This window comes from Neolamprologus multifasciatus, chromosome 7 (assembly GCF_963576455.1).
Source record: "Neolamprologus multifasciatus chromosome 7, fNeoMul1.2, whole genome shotgun sequence".
NCBI lineage: Eukaryota > Metazoa > Chordata > Actinopteri > Cichliformes > Cichlidae > Neolamprologus > Neolamprologus multifasciatus.
In genome coordinates this window covers 9,046,135-9,068,296 of record NC_140445.1, presented here as the reverse complement: position 1 = coordinate 9,068,296, position 22,162 = coordinate 9,046,135, and the positions used below count along the sequence as shown (strand labels likewise).

General features: G+C 43.2%; 2 protein-coding genes across 2 annotated transcripts; both read right to left on the bottom strand.

Moving 5' to 3' along the window:
• Window positions 1–3,251: 3,251 nt before the first annotated feature.
• Window positions 3,252–5,637, bottom strand: LOC146513729 (uncharacterized). Its single transcript, XM_085168550.1, has 2 exons — window positions 5,008–5,637; window positions 3,252–4,953 (listed from the first exon to the last, which is right to left on the bottom strand). Exons 1-2 carry the CDS (start codon window positions 5,434–5,436, stop codon window positions 4,417–4,419), a joined length of 966 nt encoding a protein of 321 aa, XP_085024676.1. The 5' UTR covers window positions 5,437–5,637; the 3' UTR covers window positions 3,252–4,416.
• Window positions 5,638–13,483: 7,846 nt separating this feature from the next.
• LOC146513728 (uncharacterized) lies at window positions 13,484–14,774 on the bottom strand. The gene has a single exon (XM_085169014.1). It carries the CDS (start codon window positions 14,735–14,737, stop codon window positions 13,604–13,606), a length of 1,134 nt encoding a protein of 377 aa, XP_085025140.1. The 5' UTR covers window positions 14,738–14,774; the 3' UTR covers window positions 13,484–13,603.
• Window positions 14,775–22,162: the final 7,388 nt, after the last annotated feature.

The window sequence follows — 22,162 nt, the reverse complement described above, 5'->3', positions numbered from 1 at the left end:
GGCAAACGTACTTAAACCAGCCACTGTGACCATTGAGGCAGAGCAGAATGAATGATACTGATGGGAACTATGAGGGTTTGTAGTTAAATTCCTGCTCTTACAGGATCAGTGAGTGTCTGATTAAAGATTATTAACATACTTTTACATGATTATGGAACACCAGCAGAGGACAGAACCACCTGCTTTTGTGTTGTCATGGCAATATGAAGTCAAATAAATACAAATATATAAAATGCACATTTGAAGGAGGACAAGAAGACAGGCAACTGGAAGAGCTTTTGAAGCAAGAAAACTTTTCTGGATTACTCTTAATTTAACTGGAAATTTTGGGAATACAAGTCAAGGAGGAAACAAGGAGGCAGGTTGGATTATATCTGAGGACAGGACGCATGAAGGAGAAGCATGAGGAGAGAGGAAACAGCAGAGCGATGGTGCAGAGCTAATCGTGGATCAAGTTGAAGAAGCAAGCATCAAAACTGTGAGTAAACATAACACATAAAGACTTAAAAATGACTGTGCTGATTAAGGAAACATTACATTTGGTTAGTTTGGGGTCTGCAGCTTCAGGTTTGTGGGTTCAGTTGGTCTCAAAATTGAGGAAAGACAAAAAATGTTTCTTTTGAAAGGTTGTTGGAGGATTCTTACTGTAAGAAATATCTGGGTGTGCAACTGCTTTTATTTAAAAAAAAAAAGTTGAATTTTATTTAGTCACATTGGAAAGGGAAAATTGGAGGATCGGGACAATAATGCGGCCAGATTTACTGTTTCCTTAATCAGAACAATAATTTTGATCGGAACTAGACATTTTGAAATGGGTTATTTTCTTTCTTCTCTATTGATCACTGTGTTAAAGGTTGAGTTACTTGTCAGTCTACATTTATGTTAATGGTACTTTTAAAAAATGCAGTTTATTCGTAATTTTGTAGAAAAAGGCTCTGCACCTGTGAAAAAAAATAGGTATCCACACCCCCAAAATCACTGTAGATCAGAGTAGCTAAGCCCTGGTTAACTGCAATTATATAACAGGAGATGAAAAATATTGGAATGATTGAAAGAAACAAAGATTGCTTTAGGGTTTGAAGATTTGACTTTCTTATTGAAAGAGACGAAAACTAATCCATGTGTGACACTGAGAGAAAAACTGAAAGCTTGAAAGATCTGGAGGTCCAGCTGTTGTTATACAAATGTGCAAACTTGTTTTAATGACATTAGAAAGAAAAATGGGATGTTTAAAAAGGTAATATATAAAATTGATTTTTATATTACTTGAAAAAAATATGTTGATTAGCACTTCTGTACTTGGAAAACTGCTGGGTCACTAGTAAGCTGAGATTTAATGTGATAAACTGAGGAAAGGTAACATAATCTACACACTCGCTATTATTGTTGTAATCCATACACCAGTTAATATTTAATCAATCATCATTCATAATTGGTGATCTATGCAAGTTTTAAGGAATAATATTTATTTGCATTCCCAATTAATTTACAAAATCTAAAAGCAAATCTTGTTTTTTTAAGAACAAAAGACGTTTCTAACAAACTTCAAACTTTTTTGAGCTGTAGAGTAGATTGATGAGCATGTTAGGGAGAGTTTGCCATAAACTCAATTTTAGTAATGTTTTCACAGATGTGTGTTTAATGAATCATTTAAGTTAAATCACCGATGATGCATTAGGAAATGTCTAAACACTAATACATGGGCCCATTTTTAGTAACCATCACTGCTGTATGGACCGATCACATGGTTATAAACCAGGTGAAAATTGACTTCAAACTTTTGAGCTGTAGTGTAGATTGCAGTGATAGTGTATAGTTATTTATTACAGAGGAATATATAGAAGTATGAGGACAGGGAGACACTGTAAAAAAGTTATGAGCTGTCTTGCTGCAGAGAAAGTGGAGTCTGTCATCCTTGAAAAGCTCCCAAGATAGGCAGCTGGCAGGTTGAATGATGCTCTGCCTCTGTGGTCAAGTACAGACATAGGCCTTAAGCAACCATGAGCCACTGATAAGCGTGAGAAATTAGTGCACTTAATGCATGTTTCCTCATTATATACATATGAGGCACTAATAGGAGAAAATGAGCACGCAATAAAGTGGACTTGTTAGGGAGAGATTGCCATCAGAGTTAAAACACTCCAACTCAATTTTGATGACAGACACAGCTAAAAAAAATGAGCGTTTTGTTGACACTGATGACAAAATCCTGATGAGATACAGACAGACACATGCATACAACACACACTACTGCTCAAAAGTTTGTGGTCAGATTCAAATATCCTTGTCTTAATTGTAAAATTATATTTGCTTTAACATAAAATTACGCAATGGTTACCAATAATGTTTTCACAGATGTGTGTTTAATGAATCATTTAAGTTAAATCACCCATGATGCATTAGGAAATGTCTAAACACTAATACATAGGCCCATTTTTAGTAACAATCACTGCTGTTTGGAACGATCACATGGTTATAAACCAGGTGAAAATTGACTTCAAGCTTTTGAGCTGTAGGGTATTGATTGCAATGATAGTGTATAGTTATCTATTACAGAAGAATATATAGAAGTATGAGGACAGGGAGACATTGTAAAAAAAGTTATGAGCTGTCTTGCTGCAGAGAAAGTGGAGTCTGTCATCCTTGAAAAGCTCCCAAGATAGGCAGCTGGCAGGTTGAATGATGCTCTGCCTCTGTGGTCAAGTACAGACATAGGCCTTAAGCAACCATGAGCCACTGATAAGCGTGACATATTAGGAAACATGCATACAGTTCATTAGTTAGACTCCTATGAGCCACTAATAGGAGAAAATGAGCATGCAATAAAGTGGACTTGTTAGGGAGAGATTGCCATCAGAGTTAAAACACTCCAACTCAATTTTGATGACAGACACAGCAAAAAAAATTGAGTGTTTTGTTGACACTGATGACAAAATCCTGATGAGATACAGACAGACACATGCATACAACACACACTACTGCTCAAAAGTTTGTGGTCAGATTCAAATATCCTTGTCTTAATTGTAAAATTATATTTGCTTTAACATAAAATTACGCAATGGTTACCAATAATGTTTTAACAGATGTGTGTTTAATGAACCATTTAAGTTAAATCACCCATGATGCATTAGGAAATGTCTAAACACTAATACATGGGCCCATTTTTAGTAACCATCACTGCTGTATGGACCGATCACATGGTTATAAACCAGGTGAAAATTGACTTCAAACTTTTGAGCGGTAGAGTAGATTGCAGTGATAGTGTATAGTTATCTATTACAGAAGAATATATAGAAGTATGAGGACAGGGAGACACTGTAAAAAAGTTATGAGCTGTCTTGCTGCAGAGAAAGTGGAGTCTGTCATCCTTGAAAAGCTCCCAAGATAGGCAGCTGGCAGGTTGAATGATGCTCTGCCTCTGTGGTCAAGTACAGACATAGGCCTTAAGCAACCATGAGCCACTGATAAGCGTGAGAAATTAGTTCACTTAATGCATGTTTCCTAATTATATACGTATGAGCCACTAATAGGAGAAAATGAGCACGCAATAAAGTGGACTTGTTAGGGAGAGATTGCCATCAGAGTTAAAACACTCCAACTCAATTTTGATGAGACACAGCTAAAAAAAATGAGTGTTTTGTTGACACTGATGACAAAATCCTGATCAGATACAGACAGACATATGCATATGTGACCTCTGTTTAGTGTCTTCTCTTGTCTGCATTCACAACAAAAAGGCAATGGTTAGAATGCTCTCTTTTTAATGTCGTGGGCAATCAGCACAAAATCTCGCAGGAGTCCTCCATTATTCTGAGGATTACATTTCCACTTGCAGTGTGATCATATAGTTGTACATTTATACAACCAAAAAAGAAAAACTTCAACACCATTAACATTACATGTTAAATTTCCCAAATGAAAGGAATATAGAAATATATTTTAAAGCTGTACATGAAACAATGTTAATTCTCTAAACAGTGTGGCACAGTCACATACCTGCTCAATCCTCCATTATTCTGAGTATTACCCAGAATCCCTTGCCCTTTGTGAATATTGCAGGGTGACTTTTTCAACAGTAGGTGGCGCCAATGTCCCATTTAGCGGGATTTAACTTCAACTCTATTTAACTATGTTACACACACACCCCTTAAATCCTGCTAAATTGGGGCATGACAACAGAAAAACAGAAACTTCCAATGCATAAAACATAACAGTGTGACCGTGGGAGCACAATATAGTTCAAGTCAGTTAAAAAAACTTTCCATATGGAATAAGGCGAGCAAGAGAGCGGCCAATTCCCCTGCCAACCCAGATATGAAAGATGCCGTATACACCTCCCATGATGTGAACATTGCTCCAAGCAGGTATTACCCAAAACGTTCTGAGTAACAGCACATTTGCAAAACGGCTAGTAATCTATCCTGAAAACATATTTCGCACAAATGAAAACAAGGAGTCAACTGTCGACACTGAATCATCAACCTGTTGTTCATTGATCTCACAAATGAGACGTATTGGAGGTTTCACAGGTCTACCTGATCTAGTACAAAGAGGTGGTGGCTGTGTATGCACTACATGGGCCTCTGTACTCAGGTGTGTGTCAGTCACAAGACCAGGGGAATAGACATGTTGAGCATCTCCCGCCAGAAGCTGCGAGGAGGCACTCCGGGACACAACAGATTCAATAGAGGGGGCAGGGGAGGGCAACCGGGAAACCAACGGGTCACACACAGCAGGCGGAGCCACAGTCAATTCTGCCTCAGAGGTTGGGATGCTCAAAGCCGCACCAAGAGAACAACCAGATTGACCAACCACAGAGTCCTCGTCACTTGCTTGGTCCATCTGCATGAGCCAGCGAACCGTCTTCTTCTCACCATCCTGCACATCACCTGGAAGTTCTGGTTCACCTTGTCCACTATCTGCAACTGAGGGGCAGGTTGACACTGGTATGCACTTGTTTCCTGCAGGAATGAAACTCACAGGAAGTAGTAGGTTTCGGTGAACAACTTTTTCCCTGAGTGTCACAGGGTCTCTGATGTGGTACACATTGATGTCAGGTTTCACAGATACCACCTCAAAAACTGTGGATTTCCATTCGTCAGCGATCTTCCTCTTTCCTCTCTCACCACGATTAGCGAGCGAGACTCTGTCACAAACTGAGAGGGGCGCACCCTTAGCCTTGCGGTCATAATTCTTTGCCTGGCGGGCCTGGGCAATACGGCTGTTCTGCCTGGCAATGCGGGCAGCCTCAGAAACGTCACGCTTCAAATGGGCGACAAATTCACCGTGGTCAACAACGGCACCATCAGGGAGAACATGCTGGAAAACAACATCAACAGGCAGACGAGGAATTCTCCCAAATATGAGAAAAAAAGGTGCGAAACCTGTTGTTTCATGTTCAGTGCAATTATAGCAGAACGTCAACATCTGAAGCATTTGCGGCCACCTGGCTTTGGATTAAGGGGGGCAAAGCCCGTATCATGGTCCCCAAGGTCCTGTTGTATCGCTCGACAATACCATTCCCCATTGGGTGGTAAGGAGTGGTGTGATTTCTGGATGCCAGCCATGTCCAGGAGCTCCTTAATGAGTTGACTCTCAAAGTTGGCTCCTTGATCAGAGTGTATACGTCTGGGAAAGCACACAGAAAAAGTCATTCCACGAGCAACCTGCTTGGCAGATTGATTCTTACAAGGGAATGCATGCGCTAATTTGGAAAAATGGTCTGTGACAACCAAAACATCAACGCACTTCTTGTCAGTCTGTTCAGCAGTCCAGAAGTCAATGCAGACTAGCTCCATCGGTTCAGTGGTACAAATGCTCTCCAGTGTGGCACGGTCATTCGGCTCCGGGGTTTTCCCAACCACACAACGAAAACAGCTTTTCACATGATTGATGATGCCACGCTCCATCCCTGTCCAAAAGAATCTCTGCCTTGCAAGAGACAGGGTGCGGACTTGGCCCTGATGACCCGCCGTATCATGGATAGGGCTGGGCGATATGACCCAAAATTCATATCTCGATAATTTTTACCTGGACGGCGATATAAGATATATATCTCGATATATTTTTTTAAAGCCATAAAGTAAGAACAAAAAGAGAGTTCTTAGTCAAAGCTGTGTCCCAGATGTCACACAGGCACTTTTACTAACATAGAGCATAGATGTACATAAAATTTACTCAAAAATAAATTATGAACATTTATTAAATAATAATGCTCCATAAATAAAAGAAAACAATGTTGTTTTTGTGCATAACAAAAAGCTCACAATTGTGCAGTCAAAATGTAACCTAAAAGACGCTGAGCATAATAACAAAGACAGATTTCACAGCTGCTCTGTTCCCAACTTCTACTGCGTGACTGACAGCCTGGAGTTTGAAATCCTCTTCGTAACCACGTCTCTTAACAGGTGCCATTTATGGTCCTTATACACAGTAGGGTAATATTACGTTGAAGCACAGTACGTATCACTCCGCGAGGCTCCTCGGTAGCCGTAATGCTCTGACAATCCATCAAGCGCTGCAGCTCCGTAGCTTAGCAAAGTTGTACTAAAACATTTTTTGACAGATTGCTGAGCGTGTTCCACATAAAATCGGTTTGCGGCCATCAAGCACAACCAGAATTCATACATTAGGCGCACTGTCAACTTTTGAGAAAATGAACGGATTTTAGGCTGTGCAGCGCCTCTGGGCTGCATGGCGTTAGCGTGGTTCGCTTGTTAGCGTGGTTAGCTAGCTAACACGTTGACGGCATCCAACGATGCGCAGTAACTCATTAACGGAGATTTGCCGTGTCCATCTTGTCGCTTCCTGCAGGTGAAGCGATGGGGGAGGAGGGGGATTTGTGTTCAGTGAAGGAGGGGCGAGGCCGAGTAATGTTGTGTAAAGACAAAAGTGGACGAAAGAGAGGCAAACTTGCGGCTCCACAAGTATAGTTATAACGTAACATAGACTATATCGATATAAACGATATTGTCACATCTTATATCTCGTATAAAAATATATCGATATTTTTTTAAAAACTCGATATATCGCCCAGCTCTAATCATGGATGCCTCGGAGAACTTCAGTCTTCAGAGTGTCTGGGACAACAAACTGGTAAATCGTCACGTTCATGTTCCTGTCTTTCTTCACCTTTACAACATACCATCTTTAATCAAGAGTCTGGACCAATGTCTGAGTAATTTCATTACACCACGGGACTCGCCAGCACGTTCATGCCTGGTGGGCCTCTTGTGACGCCAGATATAAAAGGAAACTCTGCCCAAAACCTCATCTTGTTCCTGCAGGTTCACTTCTCGGTGTACAGGCAGGACAGGCAATAGTTGGGACCTGAGGGATATCAGATCCCACACCTCTCACATGGCTGATACCACCAGTGTCATGTGCAGCCAACACAGCAGAAACATCCTGTGACGAGAAACAACTCTGAGGGTTAGCTAGGATAGTGGTAGCTTCCTCCTCAGACTGATCCACGGCCAACTGGCAGTTTGCAGCACACCGAAACATATCTTGCACAGTCCCATCCACCAGACCGTGCATTTGGTTCAATAGGGCAGCATAAGGTTAAGTCACTAGCCTGTGGCCTATGCACAACTGGACAAATGGCTCTCTATTCAATGCATCCGCGACAACATTTTTGGTGCCAGGGACATACTTCCGTTCAAAACTGTATGCTGCAAGCTTTGAAACCCATTGTTGCTCACATGCATCTAACCTAGGCTTGGTTAAGATGTATGTCAGCAGATTATTGTCCGTCCACACTGGGAAGTGGCTCCCTTTCAGCCAATGGCTAAACTTGTCACAGACTGCCCACTTCAGAGCAGGAAACTCCAAACGATGTGCTGGATAGTTTAGCTGAGAGTGTGACAGGGTCTTACTGGCGAATGCCACTGGTCTGGCGATCATCAGGGGGCAACTGTGAGAGGACGGCTCCAAGGCCGTCAAAGGAAGCATCAACTGCAAGGAGAAAGGGCGCAGTAAAATCTGGATGGGCTAATGTGACACTATGCACAAGTTCATGTTTTAGGGCCTTGTATGCTTCCCTGCACTCATCAGTCCAGTCAGCTGGAGACAGCTTCACGTGGCCCCTTTTAAATTTAGGCTTACGGCCTCTACCTCTCTTGCGTAGCGCAGCTGGTTCAGCCACAAGATCAAACAGTGGCTTAGCTTTTGCAGAGCACCGCTTGATAAAATGATGGTAGTAGAGAACCATCCCCAGGAAGGATCTGATTTTCCTTGCACATGGTGTCACCCCGTCAGTCTCCATCAGGTCTGCTTCCTGCACATTGTCTATAGCCTGCACTTTACTTGGGTCTGTTTTCACACCCTCACCACATATGATGTGTCCCAGGAACTTCACAGACCGCTGAAGAAAGTGGCATTTCTTAGGTGAGAGCTTCAGGTTGTTAGCAGAAAGTCGTGAGAAAACCATCTGCAGATGTTCAAGAGCCACCTGTTCGGATGGGGCATAGACCATAAGGTCATCCAGATAACACAACAAACTTGTGAAGTTCTCATCACCAAAAATGGACATCATCATTTGCATAAAAGTAGCAGGACTATTTGTCAGGCCTTGAGGCATCCTGTTATATTCATGAAGGCCAAATGGGGAGGAGAATGCCGTGTATTTTTTGTCGTCCTCGTGGAGTCTGACATTGTAAAACCCCGATGTGAGATCCATTGTAGAAAAAAAAACATTCCCACCAAGTGCTGCGAGGGTGTCTGACTGATGAGGCAATGGATGTGCATCTTTAACTGTTCTTGCATTTAATCATCTAAAGTCATTGCATATGTGCAGGTCACCATTTGGCTTAACAACTAAGACAAGGGGGGATGAGAATTCACTCTGGGACTTACGGATTATCCCTGACTCCTCCATCTCATCTAGAGCAGTGCGAAGCTTCTCGTAATGGCATGGTGGGACCTGTCTGTATGGCAGTCTGAAGGGCTTGTCATCCACCAGGCGGATTCTGTGGACAAAGTCAGCAGCCTCACCGCAGTCCATTTTGTGCCTTGAAAAGATGGACTCATACTGCTCAATGAGTCGCAGCAGCCTATCTCTCCATTCTGGGGAAACTTCACAGGACGAGAGATCCAGGTCCTGCAGGCCCAAATCACACAAGCGCTGTGACATCTCCGCTTCTGATCTCGGTGCGGGCGACGAGTTCTGTGTGTATTGTGTACTGGATCGAATTTGAACAGGTTCACGTAAGTCCTGCACAGAAAGACAGGGGGACACATCAGCAACCTTAGCATTTCTCCTGAGAGTGAGGGGCTTGTCGGAGGGATTCACCACTTTAACAGGGACCCAGCCATCCCCATACAAGGAAGTGACAACTCGCCCCACTAGGATCTGTGCAGGTTTGGATTGAGACTGAGTGGGTTCAATAATGACAGCACTTCCCACCGCTGAGGCATCAGGAGCAGGGAGCTTAGCCCACACTAAATGTTCAGACAAGGGCTGCAAGGTGACGCGTCTCTTAAGCTTTGCAGTGCCAAAACTTGGAGGCATTGCTCTGCCACCACAGTCATCAGAATAGGACAGCAAAGTTGCCAAATGAGGAAAAGCATCATCCTGGGTATCAATATCTGGGCTCAATATCAGGTATCGATTGTGAAAGTTTCTCATCAACTGTCTCACTTATGGTGCACGCCATAGATCCACTGTCCACTAATGCTTTAAGAAAGTGTCCACTACTAGTAGTCACTGCAGAGTAGAATAAGCTATCAGTGTTTGAGAGCCTATGCAAGCCCTGCGCAAACAGTGTTGCATTTGGCGGGACAATGCCACTGTAAGTGGAATACAAAGTGTCATAATCATTAATACCAGTCAAGTCCAAGTTGGGAGGCTTACTTGCTGGATCTGCGCTGTCCTCCCGTCCACGCAGATCGTTCAGTTTCCCTGATGACCACTGGAAGGAGTACACTTGCCCTCTGGGCAGTTACGTGTCGAATGACCAAGTAGGTGACACAGGAAGCACAATCTGTTTTCCCGACAGTGCGTGAGTGTGGAGTGGGAGCTATCTCTGCAGATGGAACATGGTGTGTCATCTAAGCCCGGTATTCTCGGCAGTCGGGCACTCTGTCGCCTGGCATTAGCTCGAGCATAGCCTGGGCCTTGAAGCAGCACCTTCTCTAGCATGCTGATCAACCTCTCAATAGCAGAGCTATCCTGACTCACAGCTGGCCTCTGCTCATGGTCAGCCAAGCAAGGAGTAGCATTTGTGCTAACCTGTGCCTTATTCACAAAGACACAGTTCTGTGGAGGAGACTGGAACCCCTTACCCAGGTGATACTCATCCAGTACCTCCTGAACTTCACGAGCTGACCATTTATCACATGTTTTGGTTCTAAAAATAAGAGCCAAGTCTCTGCAGGGGCAGTGTCTGATGAACATGTATGCAACCTCCACACCAGAGTTCTCAAAAGATTTCCCCTGCTCCTTAAGACAGTTGCCAACAACATCAGCAGCCTTGTTCAGCCTCAGCCAATACTCATATGGATCCTCCTGGTCCTTCGGCAGGGTGGAATAAAAGTCAGCCAGGGGCACAGACGAGCACTGAGTTGAACTAAAATGTTTGTGCAGAAGTCTGTAGATAGCTTGTGGATTATGCTGGACATCAATTCCACCATTCCTCACACCAAATTTCACAACATCTTTTGCCCTGCCTCTCAGATGCATCAAAATCTCCTCAGCTTGGTTTTCTGGGAGAATGCCACTCTTCTTTATGTAACTCTGCATGGCTTCTTGCCACTCATCAACAGACAATGAGTCCGAACTCTCCACCCGAAACACAGGTGGGTCTTTAACCTGTCGTGGAGCCACCAGCTGGACTTGAGAAAGATCTAGTGAGCGGCCGGAGGGAAGATCTGTTGTTTCATGCGCCACCTCAGGACATGTATATGTAGCAGGTGCAGGGCTCGAAGTGTGTGGCGTAGTCAGGTGTGAAGGAATGCTATCAGCCAGGCGTTGCCCAATTTGCTGCACAATGTCGCTCATTTGGTCGACTAGACTCACATCAGTTATTGGGGGGTCTGAGGTAGATGCCTTAGTGCACTGTACTGACTGCGACTCAGCCACAAGCCCACAAGAACTATCTGCTGCTCTATGCCCCACCCGACAGTCACCCAGTGAAAAAGGAAAAGTTGTGAACCCTCTACCCCTACCCACAACAAGGGGAGTCACATTTGGGGTGTCATCAGAGTCACTCAGATCCATATGTAGCAGGATATTAATAGAGCTAAGGTGGGCTTAATACAATATGGCAATATACAAAGCCAATATAAAAGTATGTCCAACAGTCCCCAAAGTTTGATTCCGTTACCCAACAGACTAAACAATAAGGAAGCTGATGCTCCACGATGATGCTGCGACGAGAAGACACCAGCCCGATTCAGCAGCGTCAGGAACGAGTCACGGCACCAATGTGACCTCTGTGTAGTGTCTTCTCTGGTCTGCATTCACAACAAAAAGGCAATGGTTAGAATGCTCTCTTTTTAATGTCGTGGGCAATCAGCACAAAATCTTGCAGGAATCCTCCATTATTCTGAGGATTACATTTCCACTTGCAGTGTGATCGTATAGTGGTAAATTTATACAACCAAAAAAGAAAAACTTCAACACCATTAACATTACATGTTAAATTTCCCAAATGAAAGGAATATAGAAATATATTTTAAAACTGTACATGAAACAATATGAATTTTCTAAACAGTGTGGCACAGTCACATACCTGCATTCACAACAAAAAGGCAATGGTTAGAATGCTCTCTTTCTAATGTCATGAGCAATCAGCACAAAATCTAAACGGGAAAGCAACAACAGAGTTAGCTAACTATGCTCCCATTTTGTTTCCTCTCTTCCCAATAAAGAAATCTCACATAAACGTGCACTCTGGAGGAAGACTGGAGAAATGACCCGCAACAAATGATGTATAAACAACAAAAATAATCGGGTCAGACTGTATTACTTTAACAGCCTGCGATATGATTTTTCCTCCCAACGACATTTGCGCATTCCTTACCTCGCAGAAATCCTCCATTATTCTGAGGATTACCCAGAATCTCTTGCCCTTTGTGAATATTGCAGGGTGACTTTTTCAACAGTAGGTGGCACCAATGTCCCATTTAGTGGGATTTAACTTCAAATCTATTTAACTATGTTACACATACAACACACACTACTGCTCAAAGGTTTGTGGTCAGATTCTTCAAATATTCTTGTCTTAATTGTAAAATTATATTTGCTTTAAGATAAAATTACGCAAAGTTTACCAGTAATTTTTTCACAGATGTGTGTTTAATGAATCATTTATGTTAAACCACCCATGATGCATTAGGAAATGTCTACACACTAATACATGGGCCCATTTTTAATAATAATCGCTCCTGTGTGGACCGATCACATGGTTATAAACAAGGTTTAAATTGACTTCAAAATTTTGAGCTGTAGTGTAGATTGATTGCAGTGATAGTGTATAGTTATCTATTACAGAGGAATACATAGAAGTAGGAGGACAGGGAGACACTGTAAAAAAGTTATGAGCTGTCTTGCTGCAGAGAAAGTGGAGTCTGTCATCCTTGAAAAGCTCCCAAGATAGGCAGCTGGCAGGTTGAATGATGCTCTGCCTCTGTGGTCAAGTACAGACATAGGCCTTAAGCAACCATGAGCCACTGATAAGTGTGACAGATTAGGAAACATGCATACAGTTCATTAGTTAGACTCCTATGAGCCACTAATAGGAGAAAATGAGTACGCAATAAAGTGGAGTTGTTAGGGAGAGATTGCCATCAGAGTTAAAACACTCCAACTCAATCTTGATGATGGACACAGCTAAAAAATTGAGCGTTTTGTTGACACTGATGACAAAATCCTGATCAGATACAGACAGACACATGCATACAACACACACTACTGCTGAAAGGTTTGTGGTCAGACTGAATCAGTCGTCTTTTAATTAATAACTTACATTTACTTTAACATAATATTACATGAAAATTATCAGAAATATTTTCACAGATGTGTGTTTAATGAATCTTTTATTGGTTAAATCACCCATGATGCATTAGGAAATGTCTACACACTTAAACATGGGCCCATTTTTAGTAACAATCGCTCCTGTGTGGACCGATCACATGGTTATAAACCAGGTGAAAATTGACTTCAAACGTTTGAGCTGTAGTGTAGATTGCAATGATAGTGTATAGTTATCTATTACAGAAGAATATATAAAAGTATGAGGACAGGGAGACACTGTAAAAAAGTTATGAGCTGTCTTGCTGCAGAGAAAGTGGAGTCTGTCATCCTTGAAAAGCTCCCAAGATAGGCAGCTGGCAGGTTGAATGATGCTCTGCCTCTGTGGTCAAGTACAGACATAGGCCTTAAGCAACCATGAGCCACTGATAAGTGTGAGAAATTAGTCCACTTAATGCATGTTTTCTAATTATATACGTATGAGCCACTAATAGGGGAAAATGAGCACGCAATAAAGTGGACTTGTTGGGGAGAGATTGCCATCAGAGTTAAAACACTCCAACCCAATTTTGATGACTGACACAGCTAAAGAAAATGAGCGTTTCGTTGACACTGATGACAAAATCCTGATCAGATACAGACAGACACATGCATACAACACACACTACTGCTCAAAAGTTTGTGGTCAGGTCTCAGGTAAGTATTAATAGTTCCATTTCTTGAGACCCTCACTTCAATCTTCCTGACCCTGCCATCCGTATCCGGGAAGATCTGGTTGACAAGTCCCATTGGCCATTCATTGCGCCTCACTTGTGCGTCTTTGATGAGCACCAAATCTCCCACCTTCAGGTTTGCATGGTTACTTTGCCACTTGTTCCGGCTTTGCAGTGTCCCTAAGTACTCCCGTCTCCATCTGGTCCAAAATGTGTTTGCAAGGTGTTGAACTTGCCTCCACTGCTGTCGATGGAGATCTTTCTCAATAAAACTTCCCGGAGGGGGGAGAGGAGTGCACACCTTCTGAGTGAGAAGCATGGAAGGCGTCAACAGGAAGGGTGTGTCAGGATCTGTTGTGATAGGAGACAAAGGTCTAGCATTAATGATGGCTGTTACCTCTGCCATTAGAGTGGAAAGCACCTCGTGTATCAAGTGAGAGTGCGTGGTTTGGAGAAGCATTGCATCCAGGATACGTCGGGACAACCCTATCATACATTCCCAGCTTCCTCCCATATGAGAAGAGTGAGGTGGATTAAAGATGCAGGTGCATCCCTCTTCTCCCAGGTATGTTTTAATGCTTGACACGTCGGGGTCTGTCAGTGTGAAACCTAGCTCCCAGCAAGCACCGACAAAATTAGTCCCACAATCGGATCGAATCTGCTTAACAGGCCCTCTCAAACTGAAGAATCGATGCAGGGAATTGATGAAACTTGATGTGTCCATCGACTCAATCAGTTCAATGTGCACAGCACGTGTGCTAAGACACGTAAAAAGAACAGCCCACCTTCTGCTATTTGCCTGGCCTCCTCTTGTGCGCCTTGTGACCACAGACCAAGGGCCAAATACATCCAAACCCACGAAGGTGAAAGGAGGTTCGGTGCTGACACGATCAGAAGGCAGATCTGCCATTCTTTGCTCAGTTGCTCTCTTCCTAAGTCTGTTGCAGGTGATACAGTTGTGGATAATCTGTTTGATTAGCCTCCTTGCTCCTGTAATCCAATATCCAGCAGTACGGACTGCACCTTCTGTGAACACCCGTCCCTGATGCATTACTCGCTGGTGATGGTGTTCTACTATCAACTGGAATAATGAGAGGATGTTTCTCCTTGTAGTCGATGTTGGTGTGTTTGAGCCTTCCACCTATCCTCAAGAGTCCTTCATCATCACAGTAGGGACTGAGTTTTTGTAAAGAGCTGTGTTTTGGTATGTCTTTACCATTAGCAATACAGGCAAGTTCCTCCTCAAACATTTCCTTCTGCACACTTTTGATGACGACAATCTCAGCCTTTGTCAGTTCCTCTGCTGTGTGAGACTGTTTGCAATGATGCCATGAACTGCAAGAGGGACCTTCACCTTTGCTCTTGAAGACCTTTGCAATATGAATGAGCAAGGTAAGGGGCTTGAGAAGTTTCTAAAAAAGAGGAAAATCGTCTGAACCTTTGCGATCCAAGCAGAGACCCATCAATACTCGTGTGAGTGACAAAGCTACGTATTTCATCATCCAACTCGGGGTCCACAAGGTCATAGGTTTCAGCTTCTCTTGTAACACTAGCTTGTAACAAGAAGGCAGGTCCTTTAAGCCAGGCACTGTCACCAAGCATGGCAGCAGGCACCGAGCGTGTGCCTATGTCAGCAGGGTTAGACCTTGTAGGGACATAGTGCCATTGTTTTGGTTCTGAAATCCTCCTGATTCGCTGCACCCTGTTGCCAACATATACATAGAACCTCTTCGTCTGGTTGCTTATATAGCCTAAAACCACACGACTGTCTGTGTAGAATTCAACTGCCTCAAGATGTAGGTCCAGTTCACTTGTGATGACTTCGGCAAGCTCTGCAGCTAACACAGCAGCTCCCAATTCCAGTCTTGGAATTGTATGAGCAGATTGTGGGGCCAATTTTGCTTTCCCTAGAACGAAGCCCACCTGATGGTTCTGATTTTCGCCAGTGGTCTTTAGGAAAGCAACTGCTGCAATGGCTTTAGTGGAGGCATCTGAAAAGATGTGTAACTCTTTTTTGATTGCTGTTGACATCGTAGCAGAAGCGTAGGTTCTTGGAATATGTACATTCTTGAGATCGACAAGAGATTCTTTCCATGTATCCCACTCGGCCTCCCTTTCTCTAGGCAGTGGAGTGTCCTAGTCTAGGGCCTCACTTGAAAGTTCTCTCAGCAGCATCTTTCCGTGGATTGTAACCGGTGAAGCAAATCCTAAGGGATCGAAAAGACCATTGATTGTAGCTAAGACGCCTCTCTTTGTAAAGGGCTTCACTGTCTCTGCTACTCGAAAGGTAAAGGCGTCTTTCTTTAGGTCCCATATCAGACCAAGACTTCGCTGTGTAGGTGTCACATCAGTCTCCAGATTTAGCTCCTTAAGCCCCTTTGCACGGTCATCTGGAGAAAATGCATCAAGAACCTCAGAGCTGTTTGATGCTATTTTATGCAGGCGAAGGTTAGATGTGGCAAGCATTTCCTGTGCTCTCTTCATTAGATCAATAGCTTCACTGGCTGTGGGCCTTGACATAAGCGCATCATCAACGTAGAACTCCCTCTCAACGAAGCGTTGTGCATCTGATCCGAATTCCTCTTCACCATGAGCTGCTGCACATCGAAGGCTGTATATAGCTACGGATGGTGAGGGACTGTTGCCAAACACGTGAACCTTCATTTGATACTCACAGATGTCATTGGCAGGATTGTTGTCTTCATGCCAGAGGAAGCGCAAATAGTTTCAATGGTCCTCTCTTACAATGAAACTGTGAAACATCTGTTCAATGTCAGCGGTTACTGCAACACTTTCACGTCTGAACCTCAACAATACTCCCAATAAGCTATTATTGAGGTCAGGTCCAGAGAGGAGAACATCACTGAGAGAGACGCCATGGCACTTTGCACTTGAGTCAAACACAACCCTGATCTGATCCGGCTTCTGAGGATGGTGCACCCCAAACGTAGGTAAGTACCAGCACTCCTTGTCCACCTCAAGTGGAGGAGCCAGTTCAGCATGGTCACGATCAAATATGTTCTGCATGAAAGCAAAGAAATGTTTCTTCATTTCAGGCCTTTTTTCAAGGGTGCGCTGAAGAGAGGATAAGCATTTGACGGCCTGATCGCGATTGTTGGGCAGCCACTGGCGAGGTCCCTTAAATGGAAGTGGCGCCACCCAGCTGTTGCTGTCTTCTATGAACATATCTCTCTTCATGATCTCTAGGAACAGTTTGTCTTCAATAGAAAGGCCGATTTTGTTATCGTCCTCGGATGTATCAAAGATGGTGCTTCCAAGAGTGCATGCCTTAACTCTAGTTGTTTCGGTGGTAGGGAAGGCTTTACGCTCAGACTTGGACCCGTAATTCTCTTTGATATGAACCATATTTGGACATGGTCTGAAATAGGATGGGCGATTGTTCTCAAGCACATTAGTGTGATAGGCATCCACAGCTGCAGGCTTGTGAGCATCACCTAAACAGACATCACCAATGATGACCCACCCCAGGTGCAGTTTCTGTGCATATGGGGCATTGTGAGGACTGTTTCTATGCTGCCTCGCTTTGTGGACACTAAGTAGGTCACGTCCAAGTAAAAGGAGGATCTCAGCTTTGTGATCGAGTGGTGGGATGAGATGGGCTATTGGCCTTAGATGAGCATGTTCTGCTGCCACCTCAGGGGTAGGTATCTCAGCTCTGTTACTCGGAATGTTATTACATTCAATTATTGTCGGCAGCGTGACTGATGTGGCTCCATCTAGTGACTCCACTACAAAGCCTATAGCTCTTCTACCCGTCATTTCTGTCGTTCCCGCACATGTAAGAAGTGTGAATGGAGACTCTGACCCCTCTATGCCAAAAACATCAAAAAATTCTGACCTGGCAAGTGACTGATTACTCTGATCATCGAGCACGACATAAGCCTTTGTCACTCGCTCTGGCTGCGCTTTTGGGAAAACCTTTACCAAGCAGATCTTAGAACAAGATCTTCCTCTCTGAGCCTCTCCACATACTTCAGTACAAGTCGATGTTATAGCAGGCTGAGTTGTCTCTTCTGTTCCCTCCCCGCCATGACCAAAGAGAGTTGCAGGAGGTGGTCCTGGATGACGGGCAGAGATATGATTCCTGCTTTCACATTCTGTACACTTGATTGTTGTGTTACAGTTCTTGGCCATGTGACTAGTGGAAGAACAGCATCTAAAACAGATACCATTGTCCTTGAGGAAGGTCTTACTCTCCTCAATGGGTTTATTGCGAAACCCTCTGCAGCGCTTGAGGGGATGTGGCTTTTTATGAATAGGACACTGCCTTTCCACATCACAGGTTTGCTCTCTCACGCTGTCTTGGCCAGCTTTCTCCTGTGATATTTCCGTCTTGTGAGCAGAGACCAAACCCTTATAGGGCTTCCTCACTGTAGTATCTGATCTAAAGTGGTCTGTTGTAGATGCTAAGAGCCTGAAGCCTGGGTCATTGCGGGCTTGTGCCTCTCTGCAGACAAAGTCACAGAGAAAGGAAAATGGCGGAAAAATGACACTATGGTCAACTTTATACTTAAAACCCTGAGAGAGCCACTTTTCCTGGATATTGTGTGGTAACTTGTCCACAATTGGAGCGACACCACGTACAGTGTCAAGATAGCTTAGCCCTGGGAGATAACCCTCTGATTTTGCTGCCTCAACCTCTTGCAGCAGGTCACTAAGCTCTCGCAGCTTCACAGGATCCTTGCTACTAACCTTTGGGAAGTTTGTAAGCCTGTTGAACAGTGTTTTTTCAATTATCTCTGGAGAGCCAAAACATTCCTCCAAGCGCTCCCAGGCTTTGTCCAGTCCAACTTCAGGACGACAGACATGCACCGTCTTTATTTTTTTCACATGCCATGCTGAGTCGTGCCCCAGCCACTTAATAAGGAGGTCCAACTCTTCACTGAGGCTGAGTTTTAGTCCACTGATTGCATTCAGAAAGGAGGATTTCCACGCCCAGTAATTTTCAGGGTAATCACCAAACTTTGTGAGACCAGCATTAATAAGATCCCTCCGTGCCAAGTACCTTGCTATGTCACCCACCTGAGCACTGCCATCTGGTAGGAGTTGTGGTGTGACTCGATCAGGCGACCTTTCCCTTGTGCTCTCTGGTGGGTGCGGTGTTGAGTGGGGGAAATACCAGACTTTGGTTCCTGAGATAACCCTGATGTTGGAATGGCTTTGTTTCTCATTTTGAAAAAGTGAGATTCAACATATGGAGTACCAAAGCTTTGCCTGGGTGGAATCGTGGGCTTCAGCTCATGAACAGTTGACTCTCTATGCTCTGCCTCTGGTTTAGCGCTCTCAGTTGGCTGTAGATGCTGCTCCACATACTGCCGTGTCCTTTCAGCAGTCTCTTCAAAGGCTGGTTTCCTCTCAGTTTTGACAGACTCCTCTGCTGCAACCTCAAGGATGCTGGCTTCAGCCATAACTGCTGCTACCTCCTTTTCATACTGTAAAGTGTTCAATTTGGCTTCTATGCGAGCCTTCTCAATCATCATTTCTGACTCTATTTTGGCATAATCGGCTCGTGCTCGAGCTGCCTCCAGTTTAGCGCGAGCTGCAGCAGCGGCTCGACTGGCTGATGATCCACTAGATGCTATAGAGGCCACTGACCTGGTCTCTAGAGCCGACAGCTGCGTTATTTCTTTTGTGGCTTGTATGTCCTCCATCCCACAATGCTGCTGTGTGGCGAGAGTAAGCAGTAGTAGAGATGAGACGTGCTGGCAGACGAGGATGCTGTCTTTGATTATCTCTGCCCGCTGAGAAGCTGCTTTTTTACTGGTCTGTCCTTATTGTGCGTCCCTTTGCCCAACTTGACAGACAGCTAACGGTTTCAATGAACATTGGAGACAGAAGTAAGTTTAAGGCTTTTTACTTCGTCAGTAGTTCAATGATTGACATCCTTTTCTTCCCGTAAAACTAAAAACAAACACAAAGTAAATGTCACAAGATGTCTTTTCCTTTTTACACACACTTCTAGGATATGAACTATACTGTTATATAGTATGTGTAATCAACAGCGACTAAGTATTGATCACAATACAACTTAGCAAGTTTAGCTTCCTCAAAGATAAACATAGCAGATGAAATAACTGGTTTCTAAACAAATCTATGTAATAGAAATGCACCAAATAAACTTGTAAACATGTTGTACATTAACACTCAAAAGCAATAACTCTCCAAGGCAGAAACTTTTAAAGAACAACAACATATTCTGCAGGCTAACAAGCGACCAGCTTCCTGTTTCCTCTACCCACAGGAACACAGAAAAACCCCACCAAAATAAAAGCTGGCGATTATTCCAACTATGACCAGCAGAGGGTGCTGAAGAGAAAGAACCTATGCATGTCATAACAATCACTGCTGTATGGACCAATCACATGGTTATAAATAAAGTGTGATAGTGTATAATTATCTATTACAGAGGAATGTACAGAAGTATGAGGACAGGGAGACACTGTAAAAAAGTTATGAGCTGTCTTGCTGCAGAGAAAGTGGAGTCTGTCATCCTTGAAAAGCTCCCAAGATAGGCAGCTGGCAGGTTGAATGATGCTCTGCCTCTGTGGTCAAGTACAGACATAGGCCTTAAGCGACCATGAGCCACTGATAAGCGTGACAGATTAGGAAACATGCATAGGAGAAAATGAGCATGCAATAAAGTGGACTTGTTAGGGAGAGATTGCCATCAGAGTTAAAACACTCCAACTCAATTTTGATGATGGACACAGCTAAAAGAATGAGCGTTTTGTTGACACTGATGACAAAATCCTGATCAGACACAGACAGACACATGCATACAACACACACTACTGCTCAAAGGTTTGTGGTCAGATTGAAACAGTCGTCTTTTAATTAATAACTTACATTTACTTTAACATAATATTACATGAAAATTATCAAAAATGTTTTCACAGATGTGTGTTTAATGAATCATTTACGTTAAATCACCCATGATGCATTAGGAAATGTCTACACACTTATACATAGGCCCATTTTTAGTAACAATCACAGCTGTATGGAACGATCACATGGTTATAAACCAGGTGAAAATTGACGTCAAACTTTTGAGCTGTAGTGTAGATTGCAATGATAGTGTATAGTTATCTATTACAGAAGAATATATAGAAGTATGAGGACAGGGAGACACTGTAAAAAAGTTATGAGCTGTCTTGCTGCAGAGAAAGTGGAGTCTGTCATCCTTGAAAAGCTCCCAAGATAGGCAGCTGGCAGGTTGAATGATGCTCTGCCTCTGTGGTCAAGTACAGACATAGGCCTTAAGCAACCATGAGCCACTGATAAGCGTGAGAAATTAGTCCACTTAATGCCTGTTTTCTCATTATATACGTATGAGCCACTAATAGGAGAAAATGAGCACGCAATAAAGTGGACTTGTTAGGGAGAAATTACCATCAGAGTTAAAACACTCCAACTCAATTTTGATGATGGACACAGCTAAAAAAATTAGCGTTTTGTTGACACTGATGATAAAATCCTGATCAGATACAGAAAGACACATGCATACAGCAAACACTACTGCTCAAAGGTTTGTGGTCAGATTGAAACAGTCGTCTTTTAATTAATAACTTACATTTACTTTAACATAATATTACACAAAGTTTACCAGTAATTTTTTGACAGTTGTGTGTTTAATGAACCATTTAAGTTAAATCACCCATGATGCATTAGGAAATGTCTAAACACTAATACATTGGCCCATTTTTAGTAACCATCACTGCTGTATGGACCGATCACATGGTTATAAACCAGGTGAAAATTGACTTCAAACTTTTGAGCTGTAGTGTAGATTGCAATGATAGTGTATAGTTATCTATTACAGAGGAATATATAGAAGTATGAGGACAGGGAGACACTGTAAAAAAGTTATGAGCTGTCTTGCTGCAGAGAAAGTGGAGTCTGTCATCCTTGAAAAGCTCCCAAGATAGGCAGCTGGCAGGTTGAATGATGCTCTGCCTCTGTGGTCAAGTACAGACATAGGCCTTAAGCAACCATGAGCCACTGATAAGCGTGACAGATTAGGAAACATGCATGAAGTTCATTAGTTAGACTCCTATGAGCCACTAATAGGAGAAAATGAGCACGCAATAAAGTGGACTTGTTAGGGAGAGATTGCCATCAGAGTTAAAACACTCGGCCTGAGTTGAGCAATTAACCAAAGTGACAAACATTGCTCTAAATAATACTCCCCTAATCCAAGTAGTCACCCAAACCTGGACGTGGATTTAGAGGCCTGAGGGCCATCTCACACATTTATTCAGAAAAAAACAAGTTTCAATTCAAATTAAACAAATCAAAATCTTGTGGACGTATGCCTTTTACACGTTGGTAAAATGTTTAGGATGAGATGGAGATATAACACTCATGCACCCTGAAAATTATGAAGGTCTAAATATGTATCAAAGGGACTCACTGAACATCAGTGGATTTCTATGGGGCAAACGTACTTAAACCAGCC

What these genes read in the sequence shown, in the direction of transcription:
- LOC146513728 (XM_085169014.1), bottom strand. Translation starts at nt 14,737, where the DNA reads ATGCATCAGGGACGGGTGTTCACAGAAGGTGCAGTCCGTACTGCTGGA.
- LOC146513729 (XM_085168550.1), bottom strand. Translation starts at nt 5,436, where the DNA reads ATGCTTCAGATGTTGACGTTCTGCTATAATTGCACTGAACATGAAACA. An exon ending in CTGTGACACTCAGGGAAAAA is followed by an intron (nt 4,954 to 5,007) that starts GTTGTTCACCGA and finishes GCAGGAAACAAG; the next exon opens with TGCATACCAGTGTCAACCTG.